The sequence below is a fragment of the Girardinichthys multiradiatus genome, chromosome 9, assembly GCF_021462225.1.
Source record: "Girardinichthys multiradiatus isolate DD_20200921_A chromosome 9, DD_fGirMul_XY1, whole genome shotgun sequence".
In the NCBI taxonomy this organism is placed as follows: Eukaryota; Metazoa; Chordata; class Actinopteri; order Cyprinodontiformes; family Goodeidae; genus Girardinichthys; species Girardinichthys multiradiatus.
In genome coordinates this window covers 34,307,706-34,327,645 of record NC_061802.1, presented here as the reverse complement: position 1 = coordinate 34,327,645, position 19,940 = coordinate 34,307,706, and the positions used below count along the sequence as shown (strand labels likewise).

The 19,940-nt window shown below is 41.4% G+C and overlaps 1 protein-coding gene across 1 annotated transcript; it reads right to left on the bottom strand.

The window, feature by feature from the left end:
- Positions 1–112: 112 nt before the first annotated feature.
- Positions 113–19,606, bottom strand: chaf1a (chromatin assembly factor 1, subunit A (p150)). Its single transcript, XM_047374891.1, has 16 exons — positions 18,944–19,606; positions 17,737–17,784; positions 16,251–16,903; positions 15,793–15,861; positions 12,004–12,248; positions 11,842–11,923; positions 11,680–11,748; positions 9,469–9,686; positions 7,297–7,465; positions 7,102–7,182; positions 3,374–3,472; positions 2,856–3,105; positions 1,506–1,668; positions 1,053–1,371; positions 883–967; positions 113–796 (listed from the first exon to the last, which is right to left on the bottom strand). The coding sequence occupies exons 1-16, from the start codon at positions 19,005–19,007 to the stop codon at positions 732–734; spliced, it is 2,679 nt and encodes an 892-aa protein (XP_047230847.1). The 5' UTR covers positions 19,008–19,606; the 3' UTR covers positions 113–731.
- Between the last annotated feature and the right edge of the window lie 334 nt (positions 19,607–19,940).

The window sequence follows — 19,940 nt, the reverse complement described above, 5'->3', positions numbered from 1 at the left end:
AGTTTAATTGTCTAATTTCATGATTCTGCATCACAGAAATTAAAAAGGCCCTATGGTTTAGAAATAACTTCATCTTCTTGTGTACTAAAAAAATTGCACACAGAAAAATAAATAAAAGGTGCAGTACTTTTATTTATGTTTAATGAATTAATCCTGTTCAAGTATTCTTGAGAAAATACATATTTATAAAACACCAACACTGTAACTAACTGTACACGTACAGATCTCTCTATTTCAGTGACGGCAGCACAAATGAAACCAGTAAGATCACAATGTGCAGATGGACTTTGAGCCTCGTTTTCCAGCACTAATTTCTGAGAAACTATTTACTCTTGGACCAATAATAAAAAAAAAACAACCAGAAAACAAGTTTGTGGTTAAGTTTGAAAAACCGTAATAATTGATGTTCTTAATGGCTTAAATGCTTCTTGTAAAATTTATTTCTCCTCTTGTTCTATGTCTGCACAAGCATTAGTAATAAGACTCTGATAAGTTGCTTTGATTCTTTTCACAATTTTTAGCTTTTGTTTTCCAAACATCTACGACATCTTGTGGGGAAAAGTTGAGACGGACTTCAAAATACCGAGCCCAGCATCTGCTGCCTCTCAAGACGGGGCAGGTCACATGTCTAGAAGACTTGAGCCCTTAGTGGATGAAGAACAATGTCTCATGAAGGGAGAGTTAATGAGGATAAAGAGGGAGCGGAGTTAACCACAGGGAGAGCAGCGGTTTCAGAGGGGCTTGACCTCCATTGAACATTGAACTTTGTCAGTGGAGGGGTTCTCCTTCCTGGGACCTACAAAGTCACATCAGGTTTGATGTAAGTGAAAAACATGTCTGGTTAACACCTGCATGCATTTCTGTTGCTCTCAAGTAACTCACCGCTCACTGCGGAGGTAATGACACAGTCTTCGTCAAAGTCATCCTCAGTGTCAGCCTGAAAACCATCTGCCTCCACCGTTTCAGCCTAATAAAGAATAAAACATAGATTATTTTCTTTCGAAGGTATCAGGAGGCACTTGAAACATGCAGCTTAATGAAGGTCTTTGGACCTGCTCAGGATCGTTGCATCTCTTCATGAACTTGGTGATTGACATGCTCCCGGTGCTCTTCCTCTTGTTGGAGGATGACTGGGAGGTAGCAGATTGGGGCGTGGTAGGAGAGCTTCCCTGGGAGCCTGCGGCTGCCTGGGGTTCTTCACGGGACTCCTCTCGAGCTCCTGTGGTGAGGTAGGTCCACTTGCACGGAACTGGAAGAGCGTCCTGGCCAAAGCGGGACAGGACCTCTGCGTGCACGTACCAGCAGCAGCGTTTGTAGGAAGAGCGCTTCTCATAAACGGCGTTGCTCCTGATGAGGCGCCTCAGATGCATTCTGATCGACGCGGAGAGATAATAAAGTGTTGTTAACAGACAGTAAACATAATGACGGGTGTATTTGTTTAATGCATAATTTGAATTACAAGCATGAATATAAAAAGGTATCCATTTAATTAAACGTTGCCTCACCTGGATGGAATTTTTTCTGGAGGGATCTGAGGGCTGGACAGCCTAGATGGTGACGACAACGACGAGGAGGAGCTCTGCTGGCGACAAAACTCCTGAAACTCTGTGATGATCACTTTCCTGCTGTTGGGATTTCCGTGCAGCAGGGGGAGCAGCTGACCCAGCACTGTGGGAGGATTCATCTTATTGTGATGGTGCTCATAAATAACGTGAAGTTTTACAGAAGATGCTTTAAAGAGTGGCTGGTTTATATTTTATAGTCAACTAATATTCAGTAATATAACCGATTAATGATGAAATTTCACTGTTAAAGTGGTTAAAGCAATGATTTGTGTAAAATATGCTTAAGTATAGATTTGGTGTGTAACAAAATTAGTTTTGGATGAATTAAGAGGAGCAGTGCTTAGATTAAAGCTTACAGTACAGTAAAAAACATGGTCGATGAGGGTGCATATTTATGACCATTTCAAACATATACAGCAAAACAGGACTAGCAAGGCATAGTTGTCAATAGTAACTAATTAATGAAAGGGTAAAAATACAGATTTCCCTTTTACGAAGGAAAGACTTTCAGCCCACTCCACGAATCATCGGAGTGGGTATAGGACCTCAGCAGATAACAGGAAGGCTGAACGCATTACAGCAACGTTGCTTTTCATCTTTTTGTCTGCCATAAACATGCTATTTATTTATAAATGTTGGCAGAAATCTCTAAATTGCTGCTAATGCTAGCAATAGTAATCGCTTCCATAAAATGCCGGTACAGAGCGACAACTGAAACCCGCTGCTGGGTGAAAGCCCCTTCTCGCTTACACATGGTGTGACGTTGCCTCTTCATAACAAACACCCAACGATGGATCAATACAGAAAAACTCACTGTAACAATAAATAAATTGTTTAACTATGCAGGGCATCCAACACTAAATACTAGATTGTTGCTTTAAGAGTTGAAGCTGTTTTTATGCACCTTGAAGTGATCTAGAGGAATTTTAAAGTGTTCAGATGTGCAGAAGATGTTAAGGAGTTATAATCGATTTCGTAAAGGGGAGAAATGCTGCAATTTCTCTGTTAGTGCAGCGACACCTCTCCCATAACCAGAATTATTTTACTGCATTTGTAAAAGCTCTGTGAACCGTCATTGTATTCTATATCAACACACGCTTTATTGTAAAGACAGATTTTCAATTCAAAAATTACAAATTTATCAGCATTATCAGCTGGTTTGAGCGGTACAAGATGGGAAATCAAACCCTCTGACTTCTGCCTCTCTATCCAAAACCCCGTTTAGCTGGTACAAAGATGAGACTATCCTCAACCTTGGCTAAATTAGACAAAACTGCGATTTTAACTCACGCTGCTCTTCTCTTTGTCCCTTCAGCAGCAGCTCTTCAGGGGTGGGGCTGTTGTCCACAGTGGGTAAAGGTTCAATCAGACACACAGCATAAGGCTGGAAGGGCTCCTGACCAAGTCCTTCTTCCTCCCAAACACAGCCTCTCACCACAGCCTCCAGCACCTTCATCTTCTTCTTGCTGGACATCAGCTCATCCCACTCCCTGGCTTTGAGTTTCTGACGCAGTTTTTGCTTCTCGGGGTCTCCACCATCCTGTGAAGAAATGTGCTTTATAACTAGTGCTTTAAAGAGACACTTGATATATTTCAGGTTTGTACAAATTTTCCATTTCCAAACTTCATGTTCATTTAGCCCTTGCCCTTAAGCGCTATATAAGTAAACTTGACTTAAATTAAAACATAAATGTGGTTGGGTCAAATTTAATAAAAGTACTAGTGACTCCTCAGGCTAAATCACTGATGACCGCCCACTGGGGAAAAAAACCAAACTTATAACAAATAAATGAAAGCTTTAATCATACCTCCACCTCCAGTGCCCCCTCATCGTCTGATAGGTAGCCATGAGGAACAAAAAATCCATCGTCATCGTCATCATCCTCTCCCCCCTCCTCTTCCTCCTCCTGTAAATAAAATGTTTGTTAAGTTCAGCAGTTGTTGCGAGGCTATAAAAAAATAAACATTTCGCATTTCATTAGTTAAATGAAGTAAGGAAACACCCCATTTGAGGGTTGTCTAACTTGCAGCTCTTTAAAGGATCTGAATGCAATCGTCAATATTTACACTGAATATATATGTTGTTAGAAACACTAATAATCTATAAAACACATTATACACATCTGAGAGCAAACAGGATCAACCAGGTGGTGTCAAAACTGCGGTAGTGACCCGGACATCATCCAACAACAAACATCTAATTTAACACATGGCACCAAATACAATTGAGAGAACATAAAGTGTTGCAGGAGATTATCGTTATCCACATTCAGACAACTCATGTTTGTCAACGAGGAGACAGAACCTGCGTTAAATTCCTGGAGATAAAGCGCTCTTCTTCCTTTACTTCAAACTGACCGATTAAAAAGAACAAGGCACTAAAGGCGCCCTTCGGCTTGGAGTGTAAAGCTGTGGATTTACTGCAAGCACAGAATGACTGTAATTATGCAAGAAGGCTGGTTTTTAATCAAGCAACTAAACTTTTTTAAGGTTTTTCCTGCCAAGAATTAATAAATTGTGAGAGACGTTTAAAACAAAAATCACATGTGGCGTTCCCCAAGGATCCATCTTAGGGCCCCTCCTATTCAATATCTACATGCTCCCCCTAACTCAGATTTTAATAAACAACAACGTAAGTTATCGTAACTATGCAGACGACACACAGCTATACGTTACGATGTCACCAGGTGACTATGAACCCATTCAAGCGCTGGGTAAATGCTTAGAAGACATCAATGCATGGATGGGCCTAAATTTTCTTCAGCTGAATCAAAACAAGACTGAAGTAATAATCTTTGGACCAAAGGAAGAGCGTTTAAAAGTTAGCACACAGCTTCAGTTAATACAGCTAGAAACCACCAGTCAGGCTCGAAACCTGGGTGTAGTGATGGACTCAGACCTGAACCTTCAGAGACACATAAAGACAGTAACAAGGTCGGCCTTCTATCACCTAAAGAACATCTCCAGGATTAAAGGACTAATGTCTCAGCAGGACCTTGAAAAACTAATTCATGTGTTCATCTTTAGAATTGATTACTGCAACGATGTCTTCACAGGTCTGCCTAAAAAGTCAATCAGACAGCTGCAGTTGATCCAGAACGCTGCTGCCCGCGTCCTCACTAGAACTAAGAAAGTGGAGCACATCACCCCGGTTCTAAAGTCCTTACAATGGTTCCCTGTAGCTCAGAGAATAGAGTTTAAAATACTTCTGTTAGTCTATAAATCACTGAATGGCTTAGCACCAAAATACATTACAGACTTGTTGTCAGTGTATCAACCACCCAGACCTCTCAGGTCTTCTGGCTCAAATCTACTCTGCAGAACCAGAACCAAACATGGAGAAGCAGCTTTTAGTTCTTATGCTCCACTAATCTGGAATAAACTCCCAGAAAACTGTAAAAGCACTTTATAAATAAACTTGACTTGACTATATGATGCTGAGAAAGTGAGCCTCCATCCCATATAATAATACTCCTGCATACAGTTACCCAACAGGGCAAAAAGAAGGCTTTACACTAGGACTGCATGATTTTACTAAAACATCGGATTACAATATTGATATTAAATATGATGATGGTATTGACTAGTCTTCCCTTTCCCACCGCTCACTCATTCACATGAATAAGTGAGCACCAACGCTGTTATGTGGAACAACAGATCATCATGCTTATTCTGGAGAACCGCTGTTAAAACACGCCCAAAGGGACGCGAGGGCTTCGTCCACACAATCTCAGAGGAGCTGAGGTAGAAGTACCAGGGCTGCAGAGACGGAGCGAAGATGAAGGTGAGGAAGACGGAGAAATAGTGGAGGTACAAACCTTTGGTTCCCTCTGTAGTTACGGGGGAAGGTTACCTCGTTGACCAACAAAGATGAGCTGGCTGGACTAGTGAAGTACCAGAGGCTCCATGGGGAGTGTGGTCTGTTGTGTTTCAAGCTCACCAGTGACAAAGCGGAGCTGCCTGGATTCACCATGGTGGGAGCGGACCGGGACGCAAAGCTGAGCGGCAAGAGCAAGGAGGACTCGCACTGTTTAGATGGTGTAACCGTGAACCTAAAAATCTGTTGTCAGGACACAGGACTGCTGGCAGTGAGGCTCCAATCGTGTTATGCGCCTTAGGAGTTCATACGCGCGACTGTTTTATGTGTCTCCATTTCTCCACGTGCGGATGAGCAGGCAGGGGAATGACGCCATCCGCTCCACTGTCGCTGCGCTGCAGACAACACCCTGAGGCTTTGTTCGTGATCTCTGGTGATTTTAATTATGTCACACTGGACTCCACTCGCCCTACGTTTCACCAGTTTGTGGACTGCCCCACCAGAAGGAACCAAACCACTGATCTGCTATATGCCAATGTGAGTGACACATACAAGGCATCCTATCTGCCACCACTGAGGAAATCAGATCATAGCCTGGTTCTGCTACAGCCTCAGTGTAAACTACTGGTACAGAGGCAGCTCACCACAGCCTGCTCATTCAGGGTCTGGTCTCCAGAGGCAGATCCTGAAGGACTGGTGTGACATGGCCGAATGGAGCGTGCTGCTGGACTGACACAGGGAGGACACTGAGGGTGTGACTCATTGCCTTAAGGACTGCCTCAACTTCTGCATGGATGTTGTTCAGTAATGTCAAGGACCTCCTCAACCAAAAGAAGACGGCGTTCAAAGCTGGAGACACGACACATCTGTAGCATGGGCAGAGAGAACTCAAGGTTCGGCTTAAAGAGGCGAAGGAGTCCTACAGGAGGACAGTGGAGCAGGAGAACACCACGAGGGAGGTCTGGGAAACAGCTTACCAGATGGGGGTATGACAGAGTAAACCAGTTAAACAACTTCTATGATAGGTGTGATCATCCTGCTCCTTCTGTAGTTCTACCAGTTTGTGGTAGCCAGCCTACTCTTTTATGCTGTGATGTGGTGGGGAAGCAGCATTAAGAGAGATGCTAAGCGATAGGACATACTGGTGAAAGGCTGGTTCTGTGCTGGGAACATCAGTGGCAGCCAGGGCAGCCCTCAATAAGTCCGATATTATCCACCACCCTCTGCACAGCACCATCACCAGGCGGAGGAGTACATTCAGTGGCCAATTGCTCTCCTCCCAGCACAGCGGACACTTGAATATACCATCCTCCCCATAACGTGTGGATGTTTTTTCTCCGCATATTTGCGTACCTGCACTCTACACACTGCTTACGATTTCTGTCTTCTCTACTGATGTTAAGAGTTCATCCTATATAGTCATTTAATTAGGATGTAGCTCCCTTTTGTAGCCTTATTCACATTATGAGCATTGGGGAACGTGCTACCTTGAATTTCCCTCTGGGATGTACGGCACTAAAATATCCATCATTATTTGGTATTATTGACAGCAAAACGCTTTTGAACAGGCCGCATATTCTACTGCCATGTGGCGAGAGATTTCATGCCACCTGAGATATAATGTTCCACCAAATAATGCATACAAGCAGTCCTTTGCTATTGCAATGTTGCACAGATTGTTCCACACTAACAACTGTAATATCGTCTATTGAAACCTACGCCTTCACTGTGAGACAAGGACTCTCCTGGTTCCTCCTCCTCCCATTCTTCATCGCTGTCCACCTCATAGTCCAATAAATCCTGTGGTGGGAGGAAACAGCCGTCACCCATTTGTTTTAATGCAATATTACTTTAGAAAGCAGGGCTATGCTGTGCCACATGTCTTGACACATTGCTTGGGGAAACCAGTTTTACCTTGTCCCGCCTGATGGGGCAGCGAGGAGAAATATGTGAGCTCTTCTTTCTCCAGGTGCCCCAGTATGCAGGACGGTGGTTCTCGTGGAACTGCAGCAGCTTCATCGCTCCGTAGCGTTTGCCGTCTGGTCTACCATCTGGTTTAGATGCTTCCACAGCTACACACTCCCTAAAGGAGCAGAGGCAGAAAAACACAAAGATGTGTTACACTAAACTTCCAGCACTGATGAACAGGGCAGCACAATATCAGGAAAATATGCAGCTGCGATGCTACTGTTGAAAACGGTGGTGATGATATCGAATACACAATGTCTCCACCACTCTCTGTGAGCTTTAGCATCACAGCTTTTAACATCTATATCCGGTGCTGCATCCAAGATGAACTTTGGCATATTACATGGTACTAAACTGAGGATTCAATGATTTACTTAAAAATATATTCAGAGCTTAAGATGAAAATGTTTTGTTTCTTCAACTGAAACATAACTGGTCATAATGCTCAATAGAAATAAAATTGTTTAATTAATGCTGGATGTTTCTTCCCAAACGGTTCACTAAGACCATTCGCTGTAAACAGTTGAATGTGTTTTTGTTAACTCCCCATAAATCTAGCTCTGATTTAAGTTGGATCATTTTATTCCCAAAGTATTGATATTGCAGACATTGTTTTAGAAAATTAAAACAAAAAAGTTATGATCTAGTTGTTTTTCAGCTTATAAAAGATTCTACCAAATGTTTTATCCACAAAAACTCTCAATATATACTTTTTGAAATTTGTCAATGTCTGCACAGCACTGATCAAAACATCTGAAACATCCACGTTTTCATTATAATCCTGATTTGAACCAGAAAAATAAACCTTATTTCAATGTATGAAAAGATGTGGTGTTTATAAAATAAAAACTAAATGTACCAGATGCTTACATGGATTATCAATTGAAAACTGTGAAATAGGCAAATGTCTCCCCCACCTTCTCTAGGGGGTTCAACTAGAAGAGGCATGGAGAACAGACTGCAGAAAAACGGTAATTACCATCTTTTTATCGGCTATAAATGATGTGCTGTAATCCTCAAACTCAGAGTGTGAGAGACAAACTGTGGCCATTATTTTAACGTCTGGGGATCAGTCCTGGTATACATGACACACTCTATGGTTTCTTTTTATACGTTTCTCCACTTGAACACACATGATTCCTGATACTTATTGGATTATCTCTCTGGTTCGTCTTTTACTTCAGCAAAATCCCATTATTTAGCCTACAAAGTGAATCAGGTATGTTGAACCAGAAGACATCTAAAACACGCAGGGTAGTTTGGAAAAAAACTAAACTAAATGTAAAATGTCAGTCAGTCATTTTCTACCGCTTATTCCATAGTGGGTCGCGGGGGGGCTGGTGCCTATCTCCAGCAGTCTATGGGCAAGAGGCAGGGTACACCCTGGACAGGTCGCCAGTCCATCGCAGGGCAACAAACAACCATGCACACACTCATTCACACACCTAAGGGCAATTTAGAGAGACCAATTAACCTAACAGGCATGTCTTTGGACTGTGAGAGGAAGCCGGAGTACCTGGTGAGAACCCACGCACGCACGGGGAGAACATGCAAACTCCATGCAGAAAGACCCCTGGCCGGGAATCAAACCCAGGACCTTCTTGCTGCAAGGCAACTGTGCTACCAACTGCGCCACCGTGCAGCCCAAAATGTAACGTAAACGTAAAATGTGTTTCTACAAAACTCCAGCACATTTACAACCTTGGAAACACTGCGTTAGACTTCAAGTGGAGCTTTGGAAAGATTTGGACAATGATCTTTGTACTCTGCTCTGTTTTAGAAGCAGGATTGCTGCAACTAATCGTCTTATTTGATGGTTCTGACTGCAATAATGTGTCACACTTATCACAGTTATAAATATTTTTATTCAACACAACTTGTGTAAATGTAATAATAACGCTAGTGGCTGATTTGGGCTTTGACCGCGCTGTACTACATCCAGAATTGGTGAGAAACACGTTGCTCCCGTGAAAGTGACTCCAGGTCGGATTATAGACGTCTCTACTGGATTATTGGCAAGCGTGAAATTATCTGTGACAGTTGATTGTTGGGACCAAAGGTTACATGGTTCTACCCCCTTTCCTTTTAGACCAGGCATTTTAGTGCTTCCAAGCTCACCCGAGAGTGTCCGCATGTCTGCGTTCAGTGGGTCCCGACCGTCTGGGTTTTTGTCCGATCCAATCTTTCAGTGCGTTCGAGTTTTCAGCAGGCTTTACCAAACACCGGTCCAGCTCCTCCAGGACAGAGTCCTCACACAGAACCCGACACAGAGGCGCCAGAGACATGTTTTCTTTAATTTCAAACGGAGCAAACTTCCCACAGGCAGCTGCAAGAGTCTGAAATGACAAGAGGACGGAAAATCCTCAGAAATAAACTAATCAACGACCTCAGATTAGCAGTTAAACAAGAACAGAATTTGCATTAAAGTAATTTAAATAAACACTAGCAACAAGGTGCACCTACAAAAAATGTAGTTTGAAGGAAAATTTTATAAAAAAGGGTAAGAAAAAAAATTATAATTGCCGTTACTAGATATTTTCTCGTGTATGCATTTATTAAATCTTTCCCCCCCGACTGTCTAACATTAAATCAGTCAAACCAGTTTAGATCAGTTATAAATTATTTTATTAATTGTAATTCATAAATAAAAGAATAAAAAATGAGACAATGTATTACTTTCTTCAAATCCGGAAGTTTACATACATCAAGATTAGTAAGCTTTAATAAGAGAAAGCCTAGGTGATGATGTCACGGCTTTGTAAGCTTCAGATTGGTTAACTCACAACATGTTTTAGGGAGGGAACATCTCAAACACACTGCTTCCTTGTGGGAAGAGGAGAATTGTGTTTTTGGTGCGAAGATGCCGGCTGAAGCTGGTGAATCAATAAACACAGAGAGGAAGAAGCCATTGCTCCAAAACCTACATAAAAAAACCAGGTTACAATTCTCACATTCTCATGGGGACAAAAGCCTCAACTTTGAGGAATGCGTCCTGATGATGAGGATCAGCTCCTCCAAGTCCGAGACCATGGTTCCCGACCGGAAAACGGTGGCTTGCCCTCTCCGGGTTGGAGGGGTGTTCCTGCCTCAAGTGGAGGAGTTTAAGTATCTAAGGGTCTTGTTCAGGTGAGGGGAGAAGAGAGCAGGAGATCAGAGCTGCCAGCAGAGTAATGCGGTCGCTTTGCCAGTCCGTTGTGGTGAAGAGACGAAGCTCTCGATTTACCGGTAGGTCTACGTTCCTTCCCTCACTTATGAGCATGACCGAAAGAACGATATCCCAAATACAAGCGACTGAAATGAGCTTCCTCCGCAGGGTGGCCGGGAACTCCCTTAAAAATATGGTGAGAAGCACTGAGTAGAGCTGCTGCTCGTCCACATCAAGAGGAGTCCCCTCCTGGACGCCTCCATCGGGAGGTGTTCCAGGTACATCCCACTGGGAGGAAGCCCAGGACATGCTGGAGGGACTATGTCTCTCAGCTGGCCTGGGAATGCCTCAGACGTCTCCTAAAGGAACTGGAGGAAGTGTCTGGGAAGAGGGAAGTCTGGGCATCTGCTGAGACTTCTGCCCCTGTGACCCGGTCCCGGATAAGCGGAAGACAACAAGACGAAAGTCCTGATGAAACTAAACTTGAAGTGTCCGATCATAATGACCACAGTAACATGTGGAGTACAAAGGGGAAGCTTGAGAACACTATCCCAACTGTAAAGCACAGAGGTGGCAGCATCATGCTGTAAGTTATTCGGTGCAGGAGGGACTCACTAAATAGAGGGTACCATAAGGAAAGAACATTATGTGCAAGTATTGAAGCAACATTTCAAGACATCACCCAGGAAGTTAAACATGGACACCAATGGGTGTTTCATATAGATCATGGCCAGAATCAAACAGCTAGCCTAGCGTCTAAAGGACAAGGTCAATGAGACCATCACAAAGCTCTGATCTTAGTCCTGTAGAGCTGAAAAGGTGTGTGAGCACGGCAGCATACAAACCTGAGTCAGTTACATCGGTTCTGTCTGGAGGAATGGGCCAAAACTCCAGCAAACTATTGTAAATAGGCTGTGGAGGGAGACCTGAAGCCTCTGACCTGACTGGTACCGTTAGAAAGTCAGTTCTACTAAACACTAGGGAAATAAATCTAAACAGAAGAAAAACAAATACAATAAAATGTGGAAAAGAGTTTAGGTAAACCTAACTGACCTAAAGTTCAGTCTGATTTAATGTTATGGTTATGTGTCTTTTACTGAGTGTATGTAAATATCTGGTTTTAACTATACATCAAAAAGAATGAACAAACTTCTAATCATCTGTAATAAAGATGACCCACTAACCTTTGGAGCCTGTTGGATTTTGGGTTTCTGTAGAAACCGAGTAATTTCTGCCTTCTCAGCTTTGAGACGCTTCAACCAGAATGAAAACAGTCAAAACATTAAAAATTAACCCACTTAATCGCATCAACATTGCCTAATTATTAGCTTTTACAAAAGACCTACATCCTTCTCTTCTTTCAACCGTTTCTCTTCTTCCTTTATTCGCTTCTCTTCCTCTTTTTTCCGCTTTTCCTCAAGTTTAGCTCTGATGTGGAAAAATAATGTAAAATACAGTTTCTGGCCAACACCATCAGAACAGAAAAACAGACATGTTACTGTACTCACTCAAGCTTAGATTTCCGCAGCTCCTCCTTTGCTTTTAACCTTTCCGCCTTTTCCTTTTCTTCCTTCTCCTTTTTTTCTTGCTTTTCTCGCTCCTCTTTTTCCTTTTTCTCCCGTTTTTCCCTTTCTTTCTCCTCTTTAAGCTTGCGAGCTTCCTCTTTCTTCTTTTCCTTTGCAGCTTTGGCTTCCTCCTTCTGGCGTTCCTTCTCCTGTCGCTGCCGCAACCTCTCTTCTTGCTCATCTAAATTCTGTAATTAGAGATAATAAGTTTATCTGTTTATCTTGGCATTTATTCTGACCACCAAAAAGGCAAAATATTCACCAAAAATCATTTGCTGAATGCTTCATGGAAATACATAAAAAAATGTTTCTACCATCCATAAAGTAGATCCACAAATCACTTAAACAGGCAAAAAGATGACAAAGTGGAGTTTTGCTCTTGGCACATAATGTTTTAGTTGGTGGATGGTGCTGAAATGTGCCATATGGTGCCAAAAGGAAAAATGCCAACGTATGTCTTTACTTCAACCTCTGTAACTTTGCTTTAGTTTACCTCAGCTGCATGAACCTTTTCACAGGTAATGTCCACAAGTGGATTTAGGGTTTTCTAAAGTTTGCAGTCTTCTTCATGATATTTCTAAAAGGTTTATATACTGTACAATGCAGGAAAAATTCTGGCTTGGGAAAAACATCTCATTTTTTTCTGTGTGCCATCCTCATTATCTCTGAAACAATAGCTACTACTGTGATATTTACACTTCTGATTAAATCTCCAGTGTTATCTTTAATTTGACACCAAACTTATTTAAATAGAGTTTGTAGCTGAAAAAAACTCAATTACATTTGGCCGTGTAATTTTGAGCACAAACTTTACAAAAACGCCTTGGGTTACAAGAGGTTAATGATGCTTTGTTCTTTACTCTGGTCATCCTAAAGTTTATGCAAAAGCAGGAACAGTTTTTCAGTTCTAGTGTCAGAGCTTTGTTGGAGAAATCAAACATGTCACAGGTCACTATCAGTGTGTGCAACATTGGAGCTGCGGGAGAGGAACTTTATTGTTTCGAACTTATAACGGAGGAACACATCTATTGCGGTCTTGATGTGAGGCTGTGCCGTGTAGATGCACACATGAGGAGAGTCAGGGTTGCCCTGTTAGTTTTATGGAGGGGCGGGTCCATAGTCGTAGCTGCCATTGAGGACACCGAGGTCTGGACCCAAGTATTTTTCTGCTGTGTATATGATAAAAAATTTATCAAAACAATGCTTTTGAATGAAGTGGTTCTCTGAGTAGGTCCACCAGGTTACTGTAGGAGGCGCTACAACTGTGTAAGGCAGCCAAACTCAAAGTTTATGAAGAAGAGTGCATCTTTTCATACCCTACTACTAAAATAAAGACCAGAAGAAGAGTGCACCTGAGGGTGAAATGTAACAGAGGTAACTTGCTAAAAATATTCCGTTCTTTTCCAAATAAGAGTTCACAAGGCTTCATCCTTCATAGCGCTGTTTAAGTTTAGTTAGAATAGTTACCGACCATTGATGACGTTGTTTGATTTGTGTTGCCACGTTTTTTGTGAGCAGCTGTGACAGACTAGTGATGCTTCTATTTCAAGAGCTAATGTTTCCATTCATCCAATTAAGACAAAGTATTTTTTATGCTTGATTTTATTTTATTTTTTACAGGTTTTATAAATGAACATGGATCCTTTGTTTATTTAATCCAGATGATAAAAATAAATTAAATAGACTGCTGCTGTCCATCTGCTTCAGCTAGGATACAATGCTGAAACCCATGTCCCTGTGTTGTTCAAAACAAACAAAAACTGGCTGGCCTTTATATTCACTACTGCCACAGATAGATGTGTTATTATAGTGATATCCAAGCTAAATTTGACTGCAAAGAGTACAGTACAAATTTACAATTTCACTATTAAATGTGTGTATTACTTAATAAAGCACACTTTATTTATGTTTGTTTTGTAAAAAATGTTTCAGTGAGTCAAATCTAAAATGAATTCAGACTTAAAGACAGACTAAGGCAGGGGGGATAACTTTAGCCTATTTTTTTTTATGTGTCAGGAGAGACAGGTGAGTGTGAGTACAGAGGTAAGACATATGCTCACATCTTGTGTTTTGAATGTGTTTGTGCAGTGTGAAGAATCAACAATCATTTAAACTACCGTATTTTCCGCACTATAAGGAGCACCGGATTATAAGGCGCATAGAATAGAAGCTACTGCAGTCAAACGTTTGACTGGGGTTGCGTTATGCATCCACTAGATGGAGCTAAAGAGAATGTCAGATAAGTCAGTCAGTCAAACTTTATTAATACACTACAAACCAGCGTTCTGATAACTCCATTCACTCTCATGGTAAGGTCTCCTCTACATAGAAATCTATTGAATAGAGCCAACCGCACGTTAGGAATGCATTGGAGTCTATGAAGATGAAGTTGAAATCAAACGTTAGTTAAAACGTGAAAGGGAACTTTTCCCTGATTCAGTAAACATGTAAAAGAAACAGTTTGATGCACTAAATCAAACGTTAGTACATTCTCAATATAGTAGCGTTAACTGTTGAATTCTCTCGCTGCTGCTCTATTCCCATGTTCGACTGCGTAGCTGACAGCCTTGAGTTTGAACTCAGCATCGTAAGCGTGTCTCTTGAAAGGTGCAATTTTGGGGTCGTTATACACACACAAGTAGTGTTGGACTAGGAGTAAGCACAGTACAGGTGTTTACCGCTATTACTTCGGCGACACCCCTGACTACGGTAGCCGTAATGCTGCAAGCGGTGCGGCTTTGTAGTTTACCAGTCGTACTGAAACATTTTGACAGAGCGCCGTGTACAACCAGTATGGATCAACCAATTAACCAATTGATCCATATATAAGGCGCTCCGGATTACAAGACGCACTGTCATTTTTTGAGAAAATTAATGGTTTTTAAGTGCGCCTTAGAGTGCGGAAAATACGGTAATTCATGTCATTTCAGTGAGTCATTTGTGCACTCAGTCCGTTGCCTCAGATAATGTCGCTCCCCATGGATTCACACACACAACCACACACACACAAATACATGTCGCATAAATAAATGCTTCCATTTTTATTAAGTTTTGGTCTTCGTTGTAATTGATGTGCAGGGGGATAATGAGTGGTGGAGCTCTGTGTTTTTTAAAGTCTGGCTATGGCCCTGGGCGGGGCAGACTCCCTTCCACCTACAGTCAAGTTAATTATTTCAAACTTATTAACGCTAGAGAGCGCAGAGCAGAGAGGAAAAGAGAAATCAACCCCGGGTGGTTTATGCCCTGTATGGAAGGTCATATGGAGCCAAATCAAACTTATATGGTGCTGTAGGCGCACGTTTCAGGAGAGCACTTCAAATAAAAACACCTACACCCTATCACGCCTATTTAATTTTATTTCAAAAATTCTGGCTTTTCCCTTTTAGGAAAAGGGAAACAGGCGATAAAGTCTGGAAATGCAAATGTTTTTCCATATTTATCCAGACCTGGAAACCACTAAAAGCAAGTTACATTCATTTTCCAGACTTTTTAAGGCTACGAGGAACCCTGTTAATATGAAATCTGGAACCATCTGGTAATGTGATCAGAGTCCCTTCGTGGTGGTGTAGCGTATGTGATACAGAAGACCCAGGTTTGAATCCTGCTTCTGTCCTAAAGGGCATCCAGCGTAAAAACTCAGCAAGGTCGGTGTGAAAGTTGTAATGACTTGCTGTGGCGACCCCTGAATGAGGAAGGAGCATAAAAGGACTAACTGAACATTACAGATCTCACCTTTAATGAACGTCTCTTGATCTTTTTCTGATCTGCTGGTATCTTAGGGGTGGTGGGGATCTTTGGCTCCTGTAACAGAAGATAAAGGATTGCATGTGTGGTTTCACTAACACAAATCATAGCTGTAATAATAATTGTAATAGTAATAATAATAATAATAATAATGAAAATTTAGGCATTGTACTCTGTGTTAAAGGGGTTTATATACATCCTCAAAACACTCACGCTATTTCCATACGCATTTGTCAGAATGTAGAAATACTTAACTCTTACATTTTTCACATTTCAATGGTCATTTTAAGCAAGCCCAATAAATAATCTATTATAAAAAGAAATTATAGAACATGGCAAATGAAATGTCTTTTGAATCCGAATAATTTTAGAACGTTTGTATTAGTGAACATTGCACAGTTGAAACCTGGAAAACAAATCAAAACAGCACGCCTGCTGGTACATACTTTAGGCGTGGCAGCTGGCGTAGCTTCATCAGTCTTGGTGTTTTCTGGTGAGCTCTCAGACATGGAGCTGGCCGATGAGGGCGACTGTGTTGACTTATTTCCCAAACTGGAAACATTCAACGACTCATTCTGCTCCTCTGGCTCGCTGTCTGAATCCTGAGTGGTATCAAGCTGGGAGATAGATGTGGTGTGAAAATCCTCCTCCTCCTCCTCCTCCTCTTCTTCCACCTCTTCATCAGTAATTATGATATAGTCAGCAGTTTGTGTTTTAGGAGAGTTAGTAATGTTCTCGTGTTTTCCAGAAGAGCCTGTTCTGTCTTTGCACTGGTGCTTGTTTTTTGTTGTGGCACAAGAAGAAGCTGAAGCAGGAGAACCAAGGCACTTTACAGAGGAGGATTTGTCGCACTCAGTGAGATCGATGAGCATTTTACTGTCCGAGGACGCAGAGGAAGCAGGGCACCTGCGTCTCAAAAAGCCATCAATTGGGCCGCGGCCGTTAACCAAAGGTGGCCCGCTGCGTTCAGAGAGAGGAGATGACTCGTTTTCATTCTGTGTGTCTGGGGCCTCAGATCCGGGGCTGGAGTGAGTGCAGGGACGCTTTGGCGGCTGATTTTCTTTAGGTTCGACATTCAGACGCTTGAAGGGGAGACGAGCTGGAAACAAGAAGACAGAATGCAAAACAGATAGTTACATAGAAGTGGTGTCTCCATCTATAAAAGTCAAATGTTAAAAGGTTAGCTTATTTTTTATATATTCTGTTCTTACCCTTCAATTCACTAGCATTTTTCTACCTATCCATGGAGTTATATCACTAGAAGAATAAGCTAAAATGCATTGAGTACCTTTATATGTTAGTTATTTTGTACACTACTGTTAAAAAGCATGTCCCCTTACAGGTTTCTTCTTACTTTTAGTTACACCTACATGTTTCAGAGCAAACAGATTTATTAGACAAAGATAACCTGAGTAAATATAAAATCAAATTTCAATCTAATGTTTTTTTGTTAAAAGGTTATCCAAACCAACTTGGTCCACGGTAAAAACGTAATTTCCCCCAAACCTAATAGCTGTTAGTACCACTGTTGACAGCAACAACTGTCATAATGCGTTTGTGATGACTGGCAATTGGATTTAGGATTTACTCAAACAGGTGAAAACCTTCTTTTATTTTGATTTGATAAGTTGGTTTGGATAGCTTGTCTTCCCTTAAGAAATTAAATCTTAATTTGGAAACTGCGCTGTATATTTACCAGAGTTATCTTTGTGTTATAATAAAATGTTATTAAGATGAAACATTGTAGTGAGACAGCAAAAGCAGAAGACATATGCATGGGGGCAAAAACTTTTACACAGCACTGTATGTATAAGACTTTGATTGACTGGTTACGCCAAAGAGAAAAAAATGTAACTTTCAAAAGCTTTCTTGAATAACCTTTCACTTTATGTCTTAGTGTAAATAAAGCCAAACAACTAAATGTAATTTTACCTTGAATAAGTTTCTTGTTGGCATTGTTACTTGATTTGCAATCCATGCCTGAAGAGGAAACAGAATCGGCAGATTAGAAATGAACAGATTACATATAAACTGCGGCCACCCTGCAGAGTTGGACCAAATCTGAGACTGCACCAATGGCTTTAGCTGTGTAAAGAAGTACAGAATCACAGCTTTAGGAAGTGTTTATGTAAAATAAACTGCATAATAGTTGTTGAAGAACAGTGAAATATGTCACATTCGTTAAATGCCACCTTCCAACAACATTTTGCAAGTACTTAATCAAATGCCTGAGTGGCTGATGTTCAGCACGCAGGCTTTAAAGTAGCCGTTCAAACATGACATACAAATGTAAACGTATGAAATCCAACACTCTGATGTTGCATTTATAAGTCATAACCCTGTGCCACATCGGTGTGCTAACAGTACAATATGAGGTTGGATATAGTGGCCGGGTTTGGTTCGCTCTCCCGCCAACCTGTGTCAGTCCGCTAGAGGCCCAACCGGATCGAGTCTGAAAGTGAACAGCACTTGTCAGGTACTGGATGACTGACCATCAGACAACTAAAAGCTTTTGAAAAACCCCACACAAAACGCCTGTAACATGCTGTGACATAGTCACTGAAACGGACACATGCAAAAGCAAAACCAAGAAATGAGCTTTGACAGCTCCGTTCTGAGAGCAGCTTTCATCTAACGTACTAGCTTTGAGCCTCCCAACAATGCTACATGACTAGCTTTGCCGGCTAATTTAATGACACCAGTCAGCTACTTTGCTACGCAGCAAAATATTTACTCCATCACTGCCAGCCATGTAAACAAGACAATACATATTTAATAAAAACTGATGACAAGTTGTCGGCATTTAAATATTTGCTTTTTTTTTTTTTTTACAAGTAAGTTTCAAAAGCAGAGTTTATTAACAGCCATGCAGAAATCAACTAGTTTCAAGTTAGCAACTGATTTCTGAACTAAACACGAGCTTTCCATGAACTAATACAAGTAGCTAGCATACGATTGAGGATACCCGATAGTGGTGACCATGACAAAGTTACCACAGTGCAACAGATAGTAAGAAATTATATACCTTTACTTTGTTTGATCGATTAATCATTGTTATAAAATGTGTTTCGTTCGTGGCACAATAGCTAACATATTGGCATGCTTTAACAGTGTTAAAGCGCTCAAAACAAGGTATTACCTCTTCTGTGGGGGGTTGATACTGCCAAGTGTCTGTCCACAGATGAGTTTTCCGCCCCCAACATCCCAACTACTACCCCGAGGCCTCTTTCGTCCACAATGTTCTGCAGTCAAACAACCTTAACACACCGGCAAGAGTAACGTTGACACCAAAAGATGCCCCCCCCCCGCAAGCAAATTAATATTTGGTTTCTATTTACACGTCATTTAATTCTACTTTATTTCACATAGACATAGCTAACAGTCTTTCCGCATATCCTTCGTTCTCCCCTCTGTTCACCCCGCTGATTGCCTCGCGCTCCCGAGTCGGAATTGGCGGGAGTCGGTTCTATCCATCAATAACCTTTGCTGATTGGTCGATATTATCTCGTGGGCCTTCCAGGGTACGTTTTATTTCTACACCTGCTGCACACGTTTGCTACAGCGTTCGCTCGAACATTATAAAAAGTTGAACTGCAGACGAAGCAACGCTTAAGGGTTTTCGTCATTTAAGCTGTTTTATGAAGATAATCGGTCTTATACGTCATAGGGGTGAATCGAGAAGCGTAAATTATGTACATGCTATCCACATCGTACTGAACACCGTTTAGCAGCCATCGAAAAATGTCACTTTTTGTTTCTTACAGGAAGCGCCTGCTGGATAATGTTTCGGGATTTGTGATTGGCCGCGGAGCTTAACTTTATGGCACCTCATTGGGTTCGTTGCAAAGGAGAAAGGGTCCTTCACCGTATCCGCCATATTGTGAGAGGCAAAGTTCGTCTTAAAAACTGACAAAAGTGCCTAACAACTGTATGGATTAAAGAAACTAAAATGTTTACGCTAAACTAATTTAAATAAGAGTGTTTTTTTATATAATCGATAACTAACTGTAGCATAAGCAATGATAAACTCTGAGAAGGGTTTTTTAACAACACCTGGAGATCAAAATACATAAGAAATTAACAATCTAAATGAAACTTGCCTTAATATACCTCTGAAAAATATACCATATCAACAC

Bases quoted from the DNA above. Each gene is read 5' to 3' on its own strand.
- chaf1a (XM_047374891.1), bottom strand. From the start codon at position 19,007: ATGTTGGGGGCGGAAAACTCATCTGTGGACAGACACTTGGCAGTATCA. The intron at 15,862-16,250 runs GTATGTACCAGC...CTTCTGTTACAG, and splicing joins CGCCAGCTGCCACGCCTAAA to GAGCCAAAGATCCCCACCAC. The intron at 11,924-12,003 runs GTGAGTACAGTA...TTTCCACATCAG, and splicing joins CTGCGGAAATCTAAGCTTGA to AGCTAAACTTGAGGAAAAGC.